The 22,298-nt window shown below is 42.1% G+C and overlaps 1 protein-coding gene across 1 annotated transcript in view; it reads left to right on the top strand.

Moving 5' to 3' along the window:
- The window catches only part of auts2a (activator of transcription and developmental regulator AUTS2 a), a 402,217-nt gene extending 380,296 nt beyond the window's left edge, over nucleotides 1-21,921 (top strand). Inside the window, 15 exon segments of the mRNA XM_059351017.1 lie at nucleotides 2,949-3,127; nucleotides 3,129-3,311; nucleotides 3,313-3,527; nucleotides 4,829-5,121; nucleotides 7,242-7,486; nucleotides 8,541-8,585; nucleotides 10,509-10,604; nucleotides 10,725-10,796; nucleotides 11,477-11,506; nucleotides 12,844-12,915; nucleotides 14,689-14,830; nucleotides 16,757-16,837; nucleotides 16,936-17,019; nucleotides 17,882-18,134; nucleotides 19,287-21,921. Of these exon segments, the coding sequence (XP_059207000.1) occupies nucleotides 2,949-3,127; nucleotides 3,129-3,311; nucleotides 3,313-3,527; nucleotides 4,829-5,121; nucleotides 7,242-7,486; nucleotides 8,541-8,585; nucleotides 10,509-10,604; nucleotides 10,725-10,796; nucleotides 11,477-11,506; nucleotides 12,844-12,915; nucleotides 14,689-14,830; nucleotides 16,757-16,837; nucleotides 16,936-17,019; nucleotides 17,882-18,134; nucleotides 19,287-20,532 (3,236 nt within the window). The 3' untranslated portion in view covers nucleotides 20,533-21,921.
- The last annotated feature ends 377 nt before the right edge of the window (nucleotides 21,922-22,298 follow it).

The following is a 22,298-nucleotide window of genomic DNA, read 5'->3' as shown; positions in this document are numbered from 1 at the left end:
CTGGGATAATGAGTTATCCCCCTAAGCCTCTCGCTGGGTCCCCTGACATCCAGCCTTAATGAATGGCTTTCCTGCGCACACACACCCAGCTGACCCTCACAAAGCCCTCCTGTACCCCCTTCACCTCTTAAATCCAGCCTCTAGCTTTTGCCTCCCTGACTAACCCACACACCCACAGGCCTCGTTCTCCACAGTAATGCTCCAGCGAGCAGCGAGTACTAGTTAGAAGCCGCGCTGAAACGTTGAGAGGCAGCAGGGCTCCACATTTTGAGTAACCCCAGCGGGAGTTGCGCTTATTTGTTTCCAGGGTTGAAGAAGACTGACAAATGAACCCTCGCGGGAGGGAAGCTGGCGTGTTCTCCTCTTCTCTTCTTGCCGCTCCGCCCGGCCCTGGAGTCTTCATTATGACCAGAATAGACACCCTCTTTTTAGCGTGTTAGCACATTCTGAAAACAAGCCGTGGACCTTGGGGAGTGAGAGGTGCAGCGGGAGACTTGAGAATTGGGATTTTCTTCTTTACACATATGCCTGGTGAAGTTGTTTGCCAGCAGCAGTCTCTCTTGACCAGTAATAGCAGAAGTGGAGGAGATTGACATGGGTGAGGGAGACGGATTTAAGGGCTGCCGGGCTTTCTTGTTCATTGATGCACGTGAGTGTTGAGCAGGGACGTGGTTTGTGTGCAGACTGCCAAAGAAGAGATCTCTGTAAGGATTAGTTAGCTTTGAAATTATAAGGGGCCTTTCTCTTATTTGTGCTCGCCCAAAGACGATTACAAAAAGCTGGCAAAGTGTGTCTTTTGTCTCCTGACAGGCGGGCAGATGTCCCAGTAAGCTCTCCCACACAGAGCAGGAGTCAATAGCTGTTATTGTAGATATCGATTGTGTTTTTGCACCAGGAATTACCTCCCCTGACCCTTAACTAGCATCTCACATGCACCTGGTGTTGCCGATGCCTGGCTTTGCATTTTAATGCTAATGGCCAAAGGTTTTCTTAGAGCCCTGTTAGCTCAGGCTGCTCCCAGTGGACTTGGTCTGGAGGGAGTAGTGTGTCAGGGAGATGGCAGCCCGCTGTGACAGGCTGCTGCTGCTGTCTCAGCCCGGGAGAACTGGCTCCCATCTACACCTCTTTGGCAGGTAAAGGATTTAGCTGGCTTCCCTAAGGGAGGAGGAGGAGCCCTCACGCCTGCCCCTAAACCCCCCTGAGGCCTGGGGAGAGTTAATTACAGTTTATGTATGCACTGTCATCCCCCATGAGCCTCTTTGGCTCTGGAGCAGCCAAGCTGACTGCTGATGTCTGAGCACTTTGTTCTGTAGGAGGAGGTCCCTGCAGAGAAATACCCTGGACAGAGCTTATTAGCTATTGTTCTGTGTGACTTCAACATTGTACAGCGGTTATTATTCATTCTCCGGATTAATTCACACTTTGTACATAATGGAGCCCAGCAGGGCTTCTAATGGGAGGTAATTGCTGGTTTTTGGCAATTACTGAAAGTCCATAAAATGAATCCTCATCTTGTCAGACAGCAAGCTAAATGTGCACTCGTCCTTCATGCTACATGCAGTCGTGAATTAATGAATGCGGTGTTGTTCTCCTGCAGTGTCCTTTAATATATGCTAACACGGGGTTCGTGCAAAGAGTTGAAAGTCAATGTTTAATATTTTAACTGTGGTTTTGCCTTGATTTGAATATACTGCTTAAAAATGTTTGATTTTCAACATAACCTGATGTTTCATTATTCACTCGTGGAAACCAAAAGTCTTTTAATATTTGCGATGAAATGATACTGTTGTCATATTTGTCTCCCAGCATCTGGAAACAGACGAGCAAAGTTAAATAATAGCTAGATACATCGTCTGTTGATCCCTTGAAATGAGCAAGCATTAAATAATACTGATTAAAGCATAAAATCAAAGTTAATATAAACAGCTGGTAAAATAAAAGTGTCAATATACATTGTCTGCTGGGAGAATAAATGAATTCTGCAGACTAAAAAAATTCTAAAAAGTAAATTTCTTTTAGGTGCCTTGAAAGTGCTTGAATTTTACTATTAAAAAGCGGTAGGGACCCTGCAAACAGGCATCACTCTCAGGTCTGTTTGCATGTGGTAAGAACAATAACTAGTGTTACCATAGATTAATTATAACTATTAACTGTTGCATATTAATAATAAAAGGGCAGTAAGTCACCTCTAAAATCACTCTTATTTGATAGTATAAATAAGAAGATTTGATAGGAAGAGGGGAGAATATGCAGCAAAGAGCCGCAGGTTGAAATCAAACCGGGGCCACTGCGGTGAGGACTCAGCCTTAGTATGTGGGGCAAACAATGAACCAGGTGAGCCCAGGCTCCCTCTGACTAGAATACATTTGATTTGTCCAGCAAATAGAAGTTCTGTCATCCCGGCAAAAAATAAAAAACAACCTTGAAATGAAGGTGATGTTGTTTTGTGTACGATACAAACTGATTTAGTCTGAACAAGAAAAACACATTTCAGCCGTGTAGTTTGTCCCCAGGGACAGTGTTAAAGGCTGCGTGAAAGGGCTCAGGAATTGGTGCTTGTGCTGGCGCAGCTGCAAACCCCAGCAGGGTGTGTCAGTATGAGGAGGAAGAGTGTTCATCTGCTCAAAGCACACACACTTAGCATGGCAGCGGAGATGCCAGTTAGATAGAAAACAAACAAAGACCTACAAAGGCCTGTAGCTCACTCACACACACACACACACACACACACACAGTTTTTATCATGATGTAGACACAGAGCCGAGCATCTCTGCCTGCTGTGTGTTCATGGTCTTGTTGGGTGTCTCGTCTAGCTTCTAATTGCAGGTTCCTCACATTCACCAACGTGTTTTTATGTGTTTTGCTATTTTTCTGTTTTTAACATTTCTGTTCCAGTGGACCACCGGCTTAGAAACTAAAAATACTTTCCCTCTCTCTGTTTTACACAGTTCCAGATTTCGGCATCCATGTGCTCTCCACCAATGGCAGCCAGGAGCCTCATGGCCCAGGCCTCCACAAGGTGTCAGGCCTAGAGCGCAGTCAGGAGAGGAGCCAGGAGACCTGCAGGGACCCCCAACCCCCTGCACCCAGTACCCCCAATCAGCCTCTGCCCCCCCAGGCCCCCCCCCCTGCCCCAGCCGCAGTCGCAGCCCCAGACGAGCGTCCCCCAGCCCCTGTCCCCTCATCGGACCCAGACCAACGGCCCTTCCCAGGCTCCGGCCTCCGCACACCTGCCCCAGCACTCGGAGGCTCTCGCCAGGCCTCAGACGCCCGCAGCCCTGCCTCTCGCCCAGGGCCAAGAGCCCTCGCCGCCCCCCCCCTCCCCGGCCCCAGCACCAGCCTGAGCTGCTGTCCCACCCTCGGCCCCCGCCGACCCCCAGCCTTCACCCACACCCGCCATCGCCTGCCCTCCCCACGCACCACCCTCACCAGCAGCACCCCAGTCAGGCAGGGCCCCACCGGCCCCCATCACGCTGCCACCCCCGCCCCGTTTCTGCCTACAACGGCCTCAACCTCAACGGCCACAGGTGAGCCTAACAGCAGACATCCACACGTCACTTTGTTCTGTAAAGCATTCACGTCTCTCATGTCCTCATGTGCTCTGATGCGGAAAATTGTGAGCAGTGCCGCACAGACAAAACCTCCATATTCACACACACTTGAAAATACTAGAATATCTCTTGAGCTGGAAGTACGCATGATGCCCGATCAGTATGTAAATTGCTATCAGGGAGAGCTTGAAGTTCCCCGAGCCAAACAGTAGCACTGATTATTAACAACAGAACAAAAGGGCCAAACTGCACCCTGAGTGCCTGTGATTTATTAGCCACACACATCATCACTGGTTCTCTGTATAGACTCCAGCCCCCACCAGTTATACTGGCTGTATGTGCAATAGTTTTGTACAACCTGCGAGGGAAAATGAGCTCAAAGTTGCGATATCCTTCCAAGAAAAATATTAAATATCTCAGAGGGCTGTCAATTTTCTGAAGTTTTAATGAATCCTCAGTGGAATTCCAATTTGTATGTTGAAATACACCATCACAGTCATTTTTCATATTATTAAAAATAACACAATGGAGGCAGTCTGTTGTGTCCTATCTCTGTTGAGAGCCACTGAGGCCTTAAAGGCTCTCTCCATTAATTTAAGACTCCAGGATTGCTCCTTCAGAATCCACTCAGTCCCAACAACAGCTCTGCCTCGCAGGCTCTCAGGACTTGGCTTTGCCTCCCGCTCCCTGTGCCAGCACTGCCAGTCTGCCAGTGCGCCAACAGGGCCTGGCACCCACTGTGAATAATCACGACCGGGGCCCACAGCGAAGAGCGGGCGCTGCAAATGAGCTTTTAGGCTTAGTGCGCGGAGCTGTGGAGACGCAAGCTCTGTGACTGCCCCCGGGGAAAACCCACACACACTACAAAAGACTGTTTGCTTACACATGCACACACACCCTCTCTCCCTCTCATCCCATTTCCGATGCACATGTTCACTACCTGGCTCTGGAGGAAGTGCCTTAACAGAAGCTGTTCAAAGACAGATGCACGTTCTGTTATGCTTGCCAGCGGTGGTTTATTTGCATCCGAGGGTGTTGTGAATGTGGTGTTTTTCGCGGATCATGTTTGCCCTGGATTCTGTGAAGCACAAGGGAGAGGCAGGGAGGCGTTTGTAAATGGAGGACAGTTGAGGTGTGAAAACACTGTGCTGGGAATTGAACGTCGGAGCAGATGGAGATGAGGGGATGTGGAGGAACAAGTGTTAATTTTGACTGATCACGCCTGGCTTACTCTGGCTCCTTTTTCCATCTTTTTTTCTCTCTCTCTCTCTTTGCAGCAGCAGCAGGAGCAGCACCCCAGGCACCAAGCCCCACGGGCCCCCTGCTCCCTCTTTGCACCTCCCCCACCACCCGCCTCCTCCTGCAGCAGCAGCAGCAGCCTCCACCTTCCCGCTGCCCCTGGCAGCGAACCAGAGCACCCCCCACAGCTTCCCCCCTGCCTTGCAGTCCTCGCCGCACCCACATCACCCCAATATGTTCGCTCCTCCAGCGGCCTTGCCTCCACCACCGCCACTTACGTCTAGCGCCCTGCCAGTACCCGGACATCCTGCTGCTGGGAGTGCCTACTCAGGTAAACATCACCAGCTGCTTGCAAACATCTCCACGTCGCCCCCCGGTGATGTGGCAGAGGATTGCACGTTAAGCTGACAAAAAAAAACAAAAAGCAGACTCTTATTTTAGCGTCGCAATATGTTTGCCTGACAGCCGAGACACATGAGAAGTAGACGAGGAATAATTTCAGCAGCATTTGATTTGATGTTATTTGAGACCCAGAGACAGACAGTGTTACCGTGGTAATTATTTAAAGAAACAAGCTACTGTGTCCAAGATAATCCACATGTTCTCCATGCCCAGGGTTTTGTGTGTTTATAGTCGTGTGGACAGTCCAAGTTCACACTTCTTCTGTCATGCTGTGATTGATCGACTTTCTGCACACCAGTAATATCCACCAGCAAGTCAGACCACATTGCAAAAGCGACTCCAGACCGCGTGCGCATTTCCACACAGTGGCGTCGAGCTAAATGTCAGGGTCAGTGTGGGCAGAGGAGGGGGGGGGCTCACCTTTAGCAGCGTTCCCACAACTTCCATTTTCACCTTGAATAGTGTTCATGTGCGAGAAATCAATTTTGGTCAATACGGAACAGAGCGAACTGGAATTTGTTCAAAAGATACTAATGAAATTTTTATGAAGAGAAAATTCCACCCCGCGTCCCAGCCCAATAAAGGCTGAAACGAATGCAGAAAATATTGTGGTGAGTCACTGAGGAATAGGAAGGATAAGGTTACTCTGGACGAGATATAATCCTTTAAGGCACGTTTTGTTGAATTTAGAAGAAAAGCCAGAGATTACTTGAAATCCATTCTTTCTCAACAGGCTGTGCAGAGGTTATTAGAACAACAGATGTTGTTTTCTCAGAGGGGCTGTAGTGTATCAAATCACAGCGTTTGACAGCTCCAGCAGTAAGACAGGTCTAATCATGTCAAGCCTCACTGAAATTTCAAATGACATGCTGATAATCACAGTTATTTCCTGGTTGTTTCTTTTTTTTTGTAACTTTGACACAGCTCCCTTTTGGATGACAAATGTAGCTCTCCCATTGGAGTCCAGGGTCCTGCAGGAGCTTCCAACAGAATGAGGAATACTTTAATCTCAGTAGAGTTAAATTAACTGGAATATGTCTTAATTAGAGACACATGAATAAAAAGTGTAATTATGGGTTTTTTTTCTTTCAGTATTTAACTTTAACTATGCTGCCCTACAAGCCTTACTGCAGTAACTACATTTTTGGTCAAAATTGAGTTATAACTAAAAATCCTTGAACTCCTTGATGTTTGTTTTATCTTGTGGCAAAGTTTTAGGTTTCAATGTTGCTTTGTTTCAGAGAAATAATCATATACAGCTGCAGTAACTACATTATCCAAAAATAAATGAAGACTAAAATACAACATTACTTTATACTATTAAGTCTAAAATACACTAATCTTTAAATCGAGTTTTAAATACACTTATACAAAATCTACAAAATCAAAAAATATACTACAAAATCAACTTGAAAATGTTTATTCACTGAAAACAAAATATAAAAGCTGAAAGAAGACGACAACATTGTAGTTACTGCACTCTGTTTCTGCATTACTTTAAAAACCGTTTACAGCGATGCAAAATATAACATTACTTTATAATATTAAGTCTAAATTACACAAATATAGTAATAGAGTTGTTAAACACTTTTGAAGACAATCAATTAAAAAATGTTTATGCTTTGAAAACAAAATATAAAAGCTGAAAGAAGACAACAACATTACTTTTAGAACCTTTTACAGCAAAACCAGAGTGCACTAACTACATTTTTGGGGTCAAAGGTCAAATAAATTGTCATGATTTTTTAGCATAAAAATGACATCATCAGTACATGTAGAAATAGGTGTCATATCACTTACCTACCTATAACCCATTTGGCTGGCCAGTTAAAAAAAAAAAACGCTAAAAAACTTTAAAGCAGTTTTTCTCAGTTTCACCCTTTGTGTATTACTGCAGTTAGACTTTGTAGGGCAGTACAGCCTGGATACAATATAATTTTAGAAAAAAAAGCGACCGCTACAAAAGTCTTACCATATTGCAGTGCCTGGGAATAAAACCTCACATGACATCAACAAATCATAATCCTCCCTTCTTCTTCTCTTCTCCAGAGCAAGACCTTCTGCGCCAGGAGCTCAACACCCGTTTCCTGGCCTCCCAGAACGCCGACCGTGGCGCCTCGCTGGGCCCTCCGCCCTACCTGCGCACAGAGTTCCACCAGCACCAGCATCAGCACCAGCACCAGCATCAGCACCAACACACCCACCAGCACACCCACCAGCACACCTTCACGCCCTTCCCCCACGCCATCATGCCCACCCCAGCACCGCCCATGGTGCGTACCCCTGCCAGAAATGTGAGGATAAGTAGAACACACCTGTATTGGGTTGGGGAGGGTGGAGAGGGTCGAAAAAAATGTTGAAAAAATATCGCCTCAGCCAAAATGTCTTCTCATAATGACTTTTACATGTGTAGAAGAGTGGGCGGCCATGGCTCTTAAAGCGTTTTCACCTTGTGGTTGTGAGGATTTTACACAGTTGGACATGTGTGAGCGGCGAACTGTTGCCTGTGGGTTTCTGTGGCGGCCTCTCAATGATGACCATGTGTGTCTGTCCACGCTACAATAATGCCTTTATTCTCTCAGAAAGCCTTTCTACTGTTTTCTCTGGCATACTTCAAGACTCCAGACTTGAGTCGCCGTTATTTTCTAAATTGGCAATAACTTGCCCCAAAGCATGTTAACTTCAGAGCCAGCTTTCAGAACATAATACACTTAATTCATTCTGAATTTAATGACATCATTTGGTCCCGTTTGGGGGTTTTCATTACAGGCAAATGCCTTGCGTTAAGAGCCTTGCTGTTTGTTGGGGGAGACCACAGGCAACGGGTGGCTGGACCTAAAACTCACACAAACACACACACGCACACTCACATTCATAACTGCCTGGCCCACAGAGGGTTCGCTTGGCTCTGATGATACCTCAAAGGCAGCAAGGCGAGGCCTCTGACAGCTAATGAGGCCATAAAAAGGCTCTTTATGGCTGCAGTGTTTAGTCTTGACTGGGGAAATGTTCGCCCTGAGCCTGCGCTGCACCACTAAAAGCAGACCAAATGAGACACAGAACCCACGCTAGTTTAAAAGGTCTTCAGATGATTCCGAAAAAGGAGGAGGATGAAAACAGTCTGGTTTGGGAAGTGGTTGAACTTTGAATCTCGGTTGACATTTTAGATCTTGAATCACACAGTCAATCTGTAAGCATGTTTTTAGTCCTAAAAATACATTTTTTGATGCATTTTGTGGCCTGAAATGACCCTGCAAGAGGCCGATATCAACTCTGTTACAGCATACATGTGTAGCATATCATGTTTTCAACGTCTTTGTACTTAGCTTTGTTTCATTTCTCCTACAGTTTGAAAAATACCCAACAAAAGTTGACCCCTTCTACAGACACAGTGTGAGTTTCCCTACTGCGTACTATCTGCCTGCAGAGCAGTGTTGCTTGCCCATTATGCCATTCCAGCCCATGCCAGTTGGTGTTTTAGCTCTGTGTGTATGTATGTGTGTGTGTTGGGTGTATGATTTCCATGCAATCGCTCATCCGCTTCTTAATGGACACTATAAGCATCCTAGCTGAACCATTTCACCCTTCAGCTCCTGTACATGTTGTGATTAATGAAACAGTGCTGGCTTCTTAGAGCTTGGAGCACAAGATTTATTGTGCATGCATGCAACAGTAAAATCATCGTGCATAGAAATAAATACAGAAAGAGACAGTAGCTACATTCCAGAGGCGTTATTGCCAGAGGATAACTATATCTTTGTCTTGCTTACTTCTCTTCATTTGTATTTGTCTGCTAACAGCAGTGGCTTGCTCATGATTAATACTCACTAAAGGGGATTTTGAACATATTGGACCCCACTCTCGTACCATGTTTGCTGAAGCATCCAGACACCTGCTGTGTGTGCCTGAACAAGTGTGCTTACTTCAAAGTGAGCTGCGAAGAAGATTTTAATATGAGAAAAATAGTGTATTTGTATGGAGACCGACCCTGGGCCAAATAGATGTTGCAGAATGTTGCTAGTTTGTTTTTAAGTGCTTCATTTCTAATTCTTAGTATTTCCTCGCTGGTATTATGGTAGCAGCAAATACCCCGAAGCCATTTCCTCTCTATAAAACATACTGACGTCTTAAAACACGGTGCACAAGAAAACACAAGTTGCATTTAAAACCTCACAGCATTTCCTCAAGCGCTCCTAATAACTCAACCCAAGTTTAAATTATTCTGTTGCACCATACATGATTAAAGCAGTGCAAGCATGCACGTTCAGAAACACGAAAAAAATGCTCTACTTCCACTAAGGCTAATAATATGATTGACATGAACGATGATAGTGAGTGGTCGATAACATATCTGTTTCACCACAGGAGAGATTCATGGAAGCCTTGAGCACTTTTTTTGGGGTTTATGTGTGTTTTGCTTGTACAACATTCTAGTTTTCACATCAAAGGCGTGTTTTCCCTTATTTAAATCCACTGGGAATGAGCGGGGGAATTTTTAATAACTTGTAGTTTGTGAAACATGTCAGCAATCATTTGTAACATTTCTAACCAAGCAGTCTAGGAAAAAGGGAAAAGATTAAATGTTGAGGTCCATCTGACACTGTAACCTGTTTGTTCCATCTCCACCGCCTTATCTAAAAAAAAAAAGGGCTTAAAACTTTTTTGGGTAACACTTTACAATAACCATCATTTATAAATGGTAAACAGATAGTTTATTAATGTTTAATCATAATTTATAAACTGTATATAGGCCATTTAGAATGGTAAATACATAATTTTATTAATGTTTAACTAACTAAATGATTTCTAAATGGCAAATAGATGGTATGTTAATGTAATTTTATAGTTACTTTACCTTTAACAAACCAATAAATTATAATTAATAGTTAATTAATAGTTTTAGTTGCACTCATTTTAACATTTTAACACCATATTAGTTATGTTAATGAGGTTGAAATGATTCATATACCTTTAACAAATTGGTTGAAAACATTTAAAGTTTAAATATGTATAGCACTTTGTAAATGGGTAATAATTGGTGTATAAACCATCTATAAACATCACTTAGTTGGTTATTGTAAAGTGTTACCCTTTTTTGTTCAGACAGGCATTTTTACCTGTTTTTTTTTTTTTAATCCGCTGCTGATTTTAATGTGTCTGATTTTTCTCTTAGTCTTTTGTTTATTTTGTTTCTGGTTTCTGTAGCACTTTGAGATTTCTTTATGAAAAGTGCTTTACAAATAATAATAATAATAATTATTATCAAGCTGTTGTCCTGCATTTCCTCACACCTCCTCTTCCTCTTTTCTCCCTCAGCTCTTCCACTCCTACCCACCGGCCATGTCCGGCCTTCCCCCCGTCATCCCCCCGACCGGGCCCTTCGGCTCGCTGCAGGGAGCCTTTCAGCCGAAGGTAAAACACACAGCGACGCCAGCACACACCCACGTTGTTACGCACGCAGATAGACAAAGTGAAAAGAGGAGTTATTTACAGAGATTCTTGTTTGTTCGATCTGTGTCTGCTGCTCTCTAGACCTCTAATCCACTCGATGTGTCCACGAGACCTGGAGGCGTCCCACACACGTTCTTACAGAAGGACCCCAGGGTAAGAACACACACACACACACACACTTACAGATAACACTCACAGTGGAGAGCTAACCTTTAGATTCCTTGTTGCATAAGTCTTTGAGTCATCACACGGAGGTTCTTGTTGTAAAAACATTCACATTGAGTGAGTTTATAACAGACAACAGACTAGGGTTGTCACGATACTAAAATTTTCAACTCGATACCGATACTCAGGAAAATATTCGATACCATTTTCGATACCACAAAGACCCCAAAATTTAACAGAAATATTTTTATTAACAAGTCAAATGCAATATGTAAAAATTAACAGAACCACAGGTTAAATATTTATAATAAAAAACAGTTGTGCAAAAAGAAACTGCAACTATGATAACAAGCTTCAGATACTCGATACTTTTGAAAATGAGTATCGTATCCGGATACAACGTTTTAGTATCGATACTTTTTTGAGTATCGATACTTTTGACAACCCTACAACAGAGTGCCTTCCTCTCAGCTGCCACATTCATCTGTATTCACGGGGTCACACAGGAAGAACCTGTGTGTTAATTACTCCAGAAATGCTTCATTTTTAAGGGACATTTTAACATTTTAATTTGCCTCATAGTGAATGCTACACACAGAGACTAATTACAAGTGATTTGATTGAAAACAAAATTACTCAGCCTCTTTTATTCCCTCTCCCTCCTGTAGCTAACGGATCCATTTCGGCCCGTTCTCAGGGTGAGTGCTCACTCCCTGCAGTGTCTCAGTCTCCTGCATCCTCACACACACACAATAATAGATGATGCCTTAAAGGGGTTTTGCTAATGGAGTACAGATAGTGTTTAATTAAATGAGTGCTGCACTTGGAGGCAGAGTGGACTAGTTAATACCACAACACTACTGAGCTACTGACTTTGTTTAAACACAGACATTCATTTACATCACAGCTACACTACTTCCTTTTCCTGGTCACATGACCTATCACCTTCATAAACTCTATCTTTAAGTAATACAGGTGCATCTCAATACATTAGAATATGATAGAAAAGTTTAGTTATGTCAGTAATTCAATTCAAAAAGTGGAAATAACACATTATATAGATTACACACAGAATGAAACATTTCATGTCTTTTATGTTTATTGAATTATTTCTAACTGTAATGATTATGGCTTACATTTAATGAAGACCTAAAATTTGGTGTCTCGAAAAAAATTAATATCACAAAAGACCAAATTTAAAAAGAATGTTTAATATGGTAATGTTGGCCTCTAAAAAATAATTATGACTTTTTATCTTGTGACTTTTTTAACTAAAAAACGATGACCTTTTGTCTCTTAATTTCAACTTTTTATCTCATATTTATGACTTTTTTATCTCATATTTTCAACTTTTTATCTCATAATTTCAACTTTTTATCTCATAATTTTGACTTTTAATCTCATATTTATGACTTTTTATCTCATAATTTCAACTTTTTTATCTCATAATTATGACTTTTATCTCAAGACCAATTCTAAAAAGTATGTTTGATATGAAAATTTTGGCCTCTGAAAAGTATGTCCATCTATATGACTCAATACTTGGTTGGAGCTGTTTGACTTGAACTACTGGAAATGGACTTTTCTATGATATTCTAATGTATTGAGATGCACCTGTATGTGACTAAAAATGCCTAATCTGCCATATTTTGGTAACTTTGTCTTTTATAAATGACTGTAGATAAATGCTAAGAATATGATTTGTTCATGTCATTTAACTAGGGCTGCTTATTTAGATTTTTTTTTTCTTTACCGATAGCCGACCCTCGTTAACAGATCATTAACCAAATCAGATGAACAGGCAGCTGAGTCCCAGCTCACTGACCTGTGCCTTTTAAATACTATTAAGTGCAAATGTGAATATGTTATCAGAATTGTATGTATTTCTCTTTTAATTCCAGATGTAAAAATGTTACATAATTTAATCAATTAACAATTTAACATGTAAATGATTAGCAGTGGATGTCCTGCGTGTTAATGAGTAAAGTTGTGACGCTGTTATTTATCTTATCTGCTATTTATCTTGTACCTACAGAAACCAGGGAAGTGGTGTGCCATGCACGTCCATATTGCCTGGCAGATATATCACCACCAACAGAAAGTAAAGGTGAGGACTCCTCTCTCTCTGCTTGTGTCAACATAAATTAAAGTGTCCACATTCTATATAAATCTCATTAGTATTGTTTTATACACAGTAGGATGATACTGCCAGTTAAACTTAACAAATAGACAACTACAGTCATGGAAAAATAATTAGACCACCCTTGTTTTCTTCAATTTCTTGTCCATTTTAATGCCTGGTACAACTACAGGTACATTTGTTTGGACAAATATAATGATAACAACACAAATAGGTCATAAGAGTTTAATTTAAGAGCTGATATCTAGACATTTAACATGGTTTTCTTGATAATGATTTTTGTTATTACCAAGAAAACCATGGAAAATGTCTAGATATCAGCTCTTAAATTAAACTCTTATGAGCTATTATCATTTTATTTGTCCAAACAAATGTACCTTTAGTTGAACCAGGCATTAAAATGAACAAGAAATTGAAGAAAAAGGGTGGTCTAATAATTTTCTCCATGACTGTATATGGTTTGTTTTCTCCATTGGGCAACACATTGTGGGAGAATAGTGCACATTGACATCGTACTGAAATCTTTCTCTTTTTTTAATGTTCACACTGAGTTTTGAGTAAACTTTATTTTGTCACATTTCCCAAGTTGAACCTCCAACAGACTGATTAGAACTGGTGTGCAGTAAGGATTTGGGGCACAGTTCTAGTTTCTCTGGAAATATGATTAGCCCTTCTTCTTCTTCTTAAGTGATAATTCTGTGGTCAAGTCCCTTAACACAAAAACTGTTCAAATAATTAAAATGTAACAAGCATGTATGGCTTCAGTAGCCATAACTGTCATCACCTCTTGAGCGTGTAATGATAGACCCATTAAGAAAAGGAGCCTGTTTGCTGAGAGTGTAGTCTGGCAGTCCGAGGGACTCGTCCCTAAACGGTCTCTGGTTTGATTCCTGCAACGCCTCATATTGTGTCCTTGAGTAAGACAACCATTTTACCAGTTTAAATGATGACGGTCTGAAAAGAAGACGCAAAATTGGCGTCGCGTCTTCACTTTTTATTCCGCGTTAAGACGAGCGTTTTCAGGAGGAAATCTGCTGCATACGGTGACACAAAAGTGTGTGGATTTCGATTGGGTATGCATGCCAGGCGGCATCACTTAAAGCCATAAGAGCATCTTTGGGCATGTGGAAGTTTTCACACCACACATTTTCATCAGCTACTCCTTCCACAAAGTTCTCCACCATCCACTAGATCTCCCAGGTCTCGTTCACAGCCGTCTGGCTCGCCTCCGACAAACTGGTGCATCCTAAATTTGATAGAGGTAATTCCAGATCCTTCTCTGTTCACTAATACTATCTGTACATATCCTGTACATTTAGTGGAAAGACTCCTGTTAGTTTATTAGAGCTGCCAGAGCAGCTTGAAGATCCGACGCATGGAAATAATCCCACGTTTGTCTATTTCCCTATACTGACACATCAGTATAGGGAAATAAACATCAGCAGAGTTTTGTGTCTTGACAGTGTAGACGGACACGCTACGGTGGAGCGGATTCAACTTTTCCACTCTGGAGGGTGGTTTCAGATTTTTGCGTTTTTAGGCCTTCAAAAACGCCGTCACCGTCTAAATGAAAGGCACTTCCGATAAAATATTTTGTCGCTTTTACCCGCAAGCGTCCTGGTGTAAACAGTAAACGAGGCCTTACAGTAGTTTACTTTTAAAAAGAAATGACTGTTCTCAACCTAGAGCGTGTAAAGGGGTTTTACATGTGTCTCTCTCTGTTGATCTGTCGTCTTCCAGCAGCAGATGCAGGTCGACCCTCACAAGCTAGACTTTGGCCTCAAGCCTGAGTTCCTGAGTCGACCTCCGGGCCCCAGCCTCTTCGGCGCCATCCATCATCCCAGCGACTTGGCACGGCCCGCCACGCTCTTCTCCGCTGCAGGTGAGTGTGTGTGTGTGTGTGTGTGTGTGTCCCATCTCTGGGTAAAAAAGATTATTTAATAGTTCAAAAACTGTATAAATCACTGCTGTCTGCTTAAATTATTGCTACTCAGTAAAGCTGTGAAAAAAGCCAAGGCAGCAAAATCAGCACAATTAGTCTATGATCAATAACAACATCAGTGTGATGTGGAGCATCTATCTTTTAATGTATGAATAATTATTTATTAATCATCCATAACCACTTATCCAAACTCGGCCGACAACCATTTACATTGATGATGTCAGCTTTTATATTTTGTTTTCAGTAAAGAAACATTTCAAAACTGATTTTGTTATCAGTGTATTTAAACATGTTTAACAACTCTTTCAAAGATGTGCACATTCTAGACTTATTATAGATATTATAAAGAAATGTTATATTTATTTATTTATATTTTAGTCTTAATATAATTTTCTCACTTTTTTACTTTATGACTATCTAGATAATAATTTCCCTTTCAAATGAACTTATAATTTCTATTATTTGTATGTTTAAATTAGTATATATATATATATTTATCCAAAGCAGACCATTGTTAGTGCAATTACTGCTTGGTTTTGAGTTGGATTTTGTGTTTTTTTATATAATTATTTCTCTGAAATAAAGCAAAATTGAAATCTAAAACTTTGTCACAAGATAAAAGAGCTAACCGGTTCATCTCTCTTTGAGTTTTGGTTGACAGTATGGCTGAAGCGAAACAGTATCAATATTTGCATATTTCTTACTAAACAAACAAAAGCACCTAATGATGGCACAAGGTGAAAAGTTAAGGGATTCGTCCTCTGGAGGCCTTGCATGTCTGTACCAAATTGCATGGCGATCTATCCATTAGCTAGAGGTTTTTGAGCCTCGACCAAAGTGGAGCACAAACCCCGACCACCACTGCCTCCCTACAGCCAAACAGTCATAACAACACACTGACTGATGTTTTAGATGTAATTCAAATTTTGACAAAGATATGTACTGAGCTGGACATTTTACACTAAACAAATAAGCTTGTCAGTGCTCTCTAGTGGACAAACTACAGTTGCAAGAAAAAGTATGTGAACCCTTTGAAATTACCTGGTTTTCTGCATTAATTTGTCACAAAATGTGATCTGTAAGTCCCAAGTATACACAAATGTGCTTAACCTAATACCACACAAACAATTATATTATTCCATGTCTTTATTTAACATATCCATCAAACATTCAGAGTGATGGTGGAATAGGAGGGTTCACATACTTAATCTTAACTAAATTACTTAAAAAAGACACAAAATGACCAAAAAAAGACACAAAATTACAAAAAAAAACACAAAATGACCAAAAAAGACACAAAATTACAAAAAAAAAAACACAAAATGACCAAAAAAGACACAAAATGACAGAAAAAAGTAAATTACTTAAAAATGAAACAAAATTACCAAAAAAAAAAGACACAAAATTACCAAAAAAATGACACAGAATTACTAAAAAAGACACAAAATTATTTTAAAAAGACACAAAATTACACAAAAAAAAATGATTAAAGGGACCTTCCACACACAACACGGTGAAGTGCAATTCATACAAAACTCGCATTCATTTTTCATATCAAGGTGGGGGCCACAAAATATCGCCACGAGGGCCGCAATTGGCCCGCGGGTCGCGAGTTTGAGACCCATGCATTAATCATTCAGAGTGATGGTGGAATAAGAGGGTTCACATACTTAATCTTGCAACTGTATGTAATGTTGACAGCATTTCTGTACTGCAGATTTAGCTATTTGTTGATCAGGCCCGAGTTGAACCTTGTAGAAAAAGTGAAAGCGGACTTTTGTTTTGTCAAACACACACTAGTCATATTGCAGTCAGCAGTTGATGGATATTATATATCTTATATGGTTATTGTGATGCCTTCCTCAGGTCCCACTCACCCATCAGCAGGTCCTTTCGGTCATCCGGCCCACCATCCTGGAAATTTCCTCGCCCCAACATCTCACTTAGGTAAGACGACCCTCAGGTCACTTCTCCTCAGTGTCCATCTGAAACAGGTAAACACCGATGTGAATGTATGTATATTAACATGTGGTGTCTCCCTCCAGAACCTTTCAGTAGACCTGCATCATTTGGAGGACTGGGATCCCTCAGTTCATCAGCCTTCGGGGGACTGGGCAATCCAGCACTAAGTGAGTTTTAGCCTCATGAATGATACTGTTGGTTGCTGTCTAACAATCACTATACCGCCCTACAAAGTCTAACTGCAGTTAAGCAAATTTTAAACCTGAGAAAAACTGCTTTTTAAAGTTTTTTAAAACTGGCCAGCCAAATTGTTTCTATGTAGATAAGTGATGACACTAATTTGTAATTTTTATGCTCAAATAAAGAATTATTTAACCTTTGACCCTAAAAATGTAGTTACTGCACTCTGGTTTTGCTGTAAAAGGTTCTATTAGTAATGCAAAAACAGAATGCAGTAACTACAATGTTGTCATCTTCTTTCAGCTTTTATATATTGTTTTCAGTGAATAAACATTTCAAAAGTGTATTTAAAAGTGTTTAACAGCTCTATTCAAAGTTATGCATATTTTAGACTTAATATTATAAAGAAATGTTATATTTTAGTCTATATATAATTGTATCTCTCTTTTTTACTTGATCACTATCTAGATAATTATTTCCCTTTCAAAAAAACGTATAATTTCTATTATTTTTATGTTTAGATTAGTATATATATCCAAAGCAGATAAGTACAATTACTGCTTGGTTTTGAGTTGGGTTTTGTGTTTTTTATATAATTATTTTTCTGAAATAAAGCAAAATTGAAAGCTAAAACTTTGTCACAAGATAAAACAGACATCAAGGGGTTCATTTTTGGTTATAACTCAATTTTGACCAAAAATGTAGTTACTGCAGTCAGACTTTGTAGGGCAGTATAGCCTCATGTTGTATAAGATCATCACTGAGTAGAACTTAAATACTGGTATTTGCAAGAGCAAGGTGTCAAGATACGCATTTAACTTGCGTCCTTTCGTGTTTTTCCACGTGTTGAATCCCTAACAGCGGCCAACTCCATGTTCGGCCATAAAGATGGCCCCAACGCACAGCAGCACTTCAACAACGGCAGTAACAGTGGCCACCAGGAGCCGTGGAACCGCCTGCACCGCACGCCGCCCTCCTTCCCCACACCGCCACCCTGGCTGAAGCCCGGAGACTCTGAGAGGAGCACCTCCGCCAGCTCACACGAGAGGGACAGAGACTCTGACAAACGGGACTCGCTGGTCAATAAAGACGACAAAGACAGGTGGGTGCTGCCGAAATGAAAACTCTAGCTTGAGTTACTGTCACTCCTTGAATAGAAATATTCAAAAAGAAGTGTGGGTACCTATTAGGGTTGTCACGATATTATAATTTTCAACTCGATACCGATACTCAGGAAAATATTCGATACTCGATACCATTTTCGATACAAGGATAAAAACAAAGACCCCAAAATTATTAACAAGAAAAATGCAACATGTAAAAATGAACAGAACCACAGGTTAAATATTTATAATAAAAAACAGTTGTGAAAAAAGAAACTGTAACTATGATAACAAGCTTCAGGTCTGAGGTAGTGCAAAAAATAAATAAATACAATAAACAATAACAAAAAGAACAATATTTTGAGGTTGTATGCTGTGCACAATATTAGGAAAGCTTGATAAGTCGACTTTTCTCTGCTTCATTCTGGGACTTCAAGAGAGAAAATAACACTTTTCAGTCACCAACATTTATGTAAACTTATTAACTCTATGCTTATGTATAATGACACTGTGTCAATTAACATAATATGGGCATACTACGTGCCTCATTTATTTATTTATTATAATCAATAACGTGACGTCAGCCTTTAATTGCTAGCTGCAGCTAATGGCTAATAATAACATGGCCAACATTAATGCAGGCCACCGGCCACAATAACATCAGTAATAGGTCAGTTTGAAATGAAAGGTGGGGGGGGTATTGATACTTTGGAAAATGAGTATCGTATCCGGATACAACGTTTTAGTATTGATACTTTTTTGAGTATCGATACTTTTGACAACCCGAGTGGGTACCTATTGGGATTTTGTCATTTTTCTTTGTCTTAGCGTTTGATTTCAGCCAATTAATCTGTTGTTTATTTGTTGATCAGGCCCGAGTTGAACCTTGTAGAACACGGGTCTCAAACTCAAATTACCTGGGGGCTGCTGGAGGCAGTATCAAAATGACCAAAAAAGACATAAAATTACCACAAAAAAAAGACACAAAATGACAGAAAAAAAACTAAATTACTTTTAAAAAAAGATACAAAATGATCAAAAAAAGACACAACATTTTTCTTTGTTTGAGCCTATGATTTCAGCCAGTTATTCTGTTGGTCAGAAGTTATAAGTGACTGGTACTGATAGTGGGACTTTCTTTATGTTTCTAGGGACTCTGTAGAAAAGCGCCATTCAAGTCATCCGTCCCCAGTCCCCGTCAACCCCATCAGCCTCCTTGGCCACAGCCGGCCTCCTGAGCACCACAGGAACCACCTGCCCCCGGCTCCTGGAGAGCCTCAGAGGGACAAGGAGAACAAGGCCAAAGAGAGGGAGAGGGAGCACTCCGACTCCTGGAAAGACAACGGCACAGACGACCACAAGCTCAAAGACAACCAGCACAGCGACAAGGACACGCCCGTCATCCACGACGGCCGAGTGTCCGAGGACAAAGTGTCCAACAGGGGGACGCCGTCACCCTACGTCAGGCAGACCAGCCTGGAGCGTCCCAGTGGCGGGCTGAGCCGGGACGTCCTGGAGAAGAAGGCGGAGCTGCCGTATGAGCACCAGAAGAAGAACAGTGAGGTGAAGGTGAAGGAGGAGCGGAAGGAGGAGCAGGATGGAGCCACAGAGAGGGCCAGCGAGCACCCGACACAGGCACCCTCCACGCCAAACCTCCACCCTCCCGCCTCCATGCCGATGCCCATGAGCATGGCCGGCGTTCACCCCATCAACAGCATCAGCGGTCTGGAGAGAACTCGAGTGGTGGCGCCCTTCATGGGTATCAGCCCCATCCCAGGCGCTGACAGGTTCCCTTACCCTGCCTTCCACTGGGACCCCATGAGGGACCCCTACAGGGGCCTGGACATCCACAGGCGGGACCCTCTGGCCAGGGACCTGTTGCTAAGGAACGACCCTCTGCACCGGCTGGCCGCGCCCCGCCTCTATGAGGCCGAGCGCTCCTACAGGGACCGTGAGCCGCATGACTTTAACCGCGACCACCTCCACGCTCTGGAGCAGAGGAGGGAGCACGAGCGCGCCCACCTGGAGGAGCGCGAGCGCCTCAACATGCTCAGAGAGGACTACGAGCATGGGCGCCTCCACCCCGCAATGCACCACCCTGCCCTCGATGGACACCTCCCACACCCCGCCCAGGGCCTCATGGCCCCTGGACTCCCAGGCATGCACTACTCCAGGGTCAGCCCCTCGGCGGCGGCTGCAGCCGCGGCAGCTGCGGCCGCCGCGGCCACCGCCCATCAGAACGGTATCCTGAACAAAACACCGCCCACCGCCTCTCTGAGCGCCCCGCCCCCGCTCATCCCCACACTGGGTGCCCGCCCCGGCTCGCCCAGACGGACTACGCCCATGGCCACAGATATCAGAGACAGAGCGGCTCACAAAGACATCGAGGCGCGGTGAGCTGGGCCTCAGCAGACTCGGTGCCCCTGCAGCCCTGTGCCTCACTAACACTGAACTCACACCAAGCACTTAGCTTTGGGCAAAGCAAGACTGTAACATAGCTGTGAATAACTTATGTGGGCAGAGACATGCCCACTAAATGAATTGTTTTTGTATAAAACTACAAAGAGACAATAATCATGGAACAAAAAAAAAAAAGATTTTTCAAAGGTTTTTTTGCGGTTTGCTCCAGCTTTTTGTGTGCATTCTTTCTCTTGTATAGCGACGTGCCGCGGAGTAAGAATGAGCAGTTTTGGAATGTACAGGTACTTTAGCACTGACAGACAGCAAAGTGTGTAGATAATGTGTACAGTCGCTGTGCTCACTCTGTATGGATTAAAAATCATGGTACAAATATGCAAAAGAGTGTTTTGAAAGCTTTACTTTGAACACATGTAAATAGAGGAGTATTATTACAGCCGTGATTCAGAATGTGCTTTTTGCTATTTCCTGTTTCTTTTGGGTTTTTTTCGGTTGACGCAGCTAATTAGCATTGTAACAGACCCCATATTCAACTATGCAACAAATGTCTGGGCTCCCTTTCTGAAAGCTGGCCTTCTCACCACTGCTGAACGATAAAGGACAAACGGCTGTATTCTCTCCACAACTCAGACACACGTTGGGTCCATGCAGACAGATTACGAGCTTTAACTGATCCACACAGGAGGTTTTAGGTCATTTGGATTCAGCAAAAAGGTTGAGAACTCTCTCAAATCTGATCAATTGTGGTGACAATCCTAGAAACAGTTGATGGAGGTATTGCATTTCCAAGATGTTTAATGTAAAAAGCCAGCAGCACAAATATCAACTCTTTTCTTCACTCAGTTACCACCAGTCTTGTTCTGGGGAGAATGCAGCACATTGAACACCATGACAGCACATCTGCCCTATTCAAGGAGTGTAAAGTACATGTTTTGGACATAGGTTCTGTTGGTCAAACAGTGTATTAAAGTGCTTTCCTGAGTTGTTGTACCTACAAAATCAAAAGACAAAAAAGCAAGTCTAAACTATGGACAGTTTCTTTCTAATGAGCAGAGATCTATTTTAGTAGTCCACTGAAGGTTTAGTTGTGCGCTTCAAACTCTGTGATATCATGTCGTGCAGTGTTTTTTAATCCAACATGAAAATGTCCACCGGAGCCATAGTGGTTAGTCGATGCGTATTGCAAAAAGATTGTTAAATGAGATTTTTTTTTTGCTGTTAACCATGTACAGGGAAAAAAGTGAAGTCTTTCTAGATCATGTACAAAAATGAGAAAAAAAATAAGCGACTGAATCTTCAGCATGCTCCTCATTTAAACTTGTGTTATGTAAATTGTGCCATGTTATTAAAAAATGTGTACTAACCCTGTCTATGGGGCTTTTATTCCTACACCAACTGAGCTGAATAAACAGCCCATATTTCTTTTTGACACTACGCTTACACAGTTAATGACTTTCCACATTAGACTCCCATGGAGGATAAACTACCTTGGAGGTAGCGCTCTAACTTGCATCAGAAGTAATAGTGCAGTGCCCGTAGGAAGTATGTATTCGTATAGTGGGAGATTGTATTTTGTAGGTTATGCTAATGCCTCTTGCTAGTGTAACCTTAAATAACACAGAAACGCTATCTTTCCGTCCATATTATGCTTAGCTGTCAGTTAATAAAGTTTTGTTTTTACTGTTTTCATTGGATCAAACTGATGCAGAAGAAAGGGCTTAAATCTCCGCTTAGCATGCTAATCA

Source organism: Centropristis striata, chromosome 15 (assembly GCF_030273125.1).
Source record: "Centropristis striata isolate RG_2023a ecotype Rhode Island chromosome 15, C.striata_1.0, whole genome shotgun sequence".
Taxonomy (NCBI): Eukaryota; Metazoa; Chordata; class Actinopteri; order Perciformes; family Serranidae; genus Centropristis; species Centropristis striata.
The sequence above is the reverse complement of the archived record's forward strand: the minus strand, read 5'-3'. Positions and strand labels throughout refer to the sequence as shown.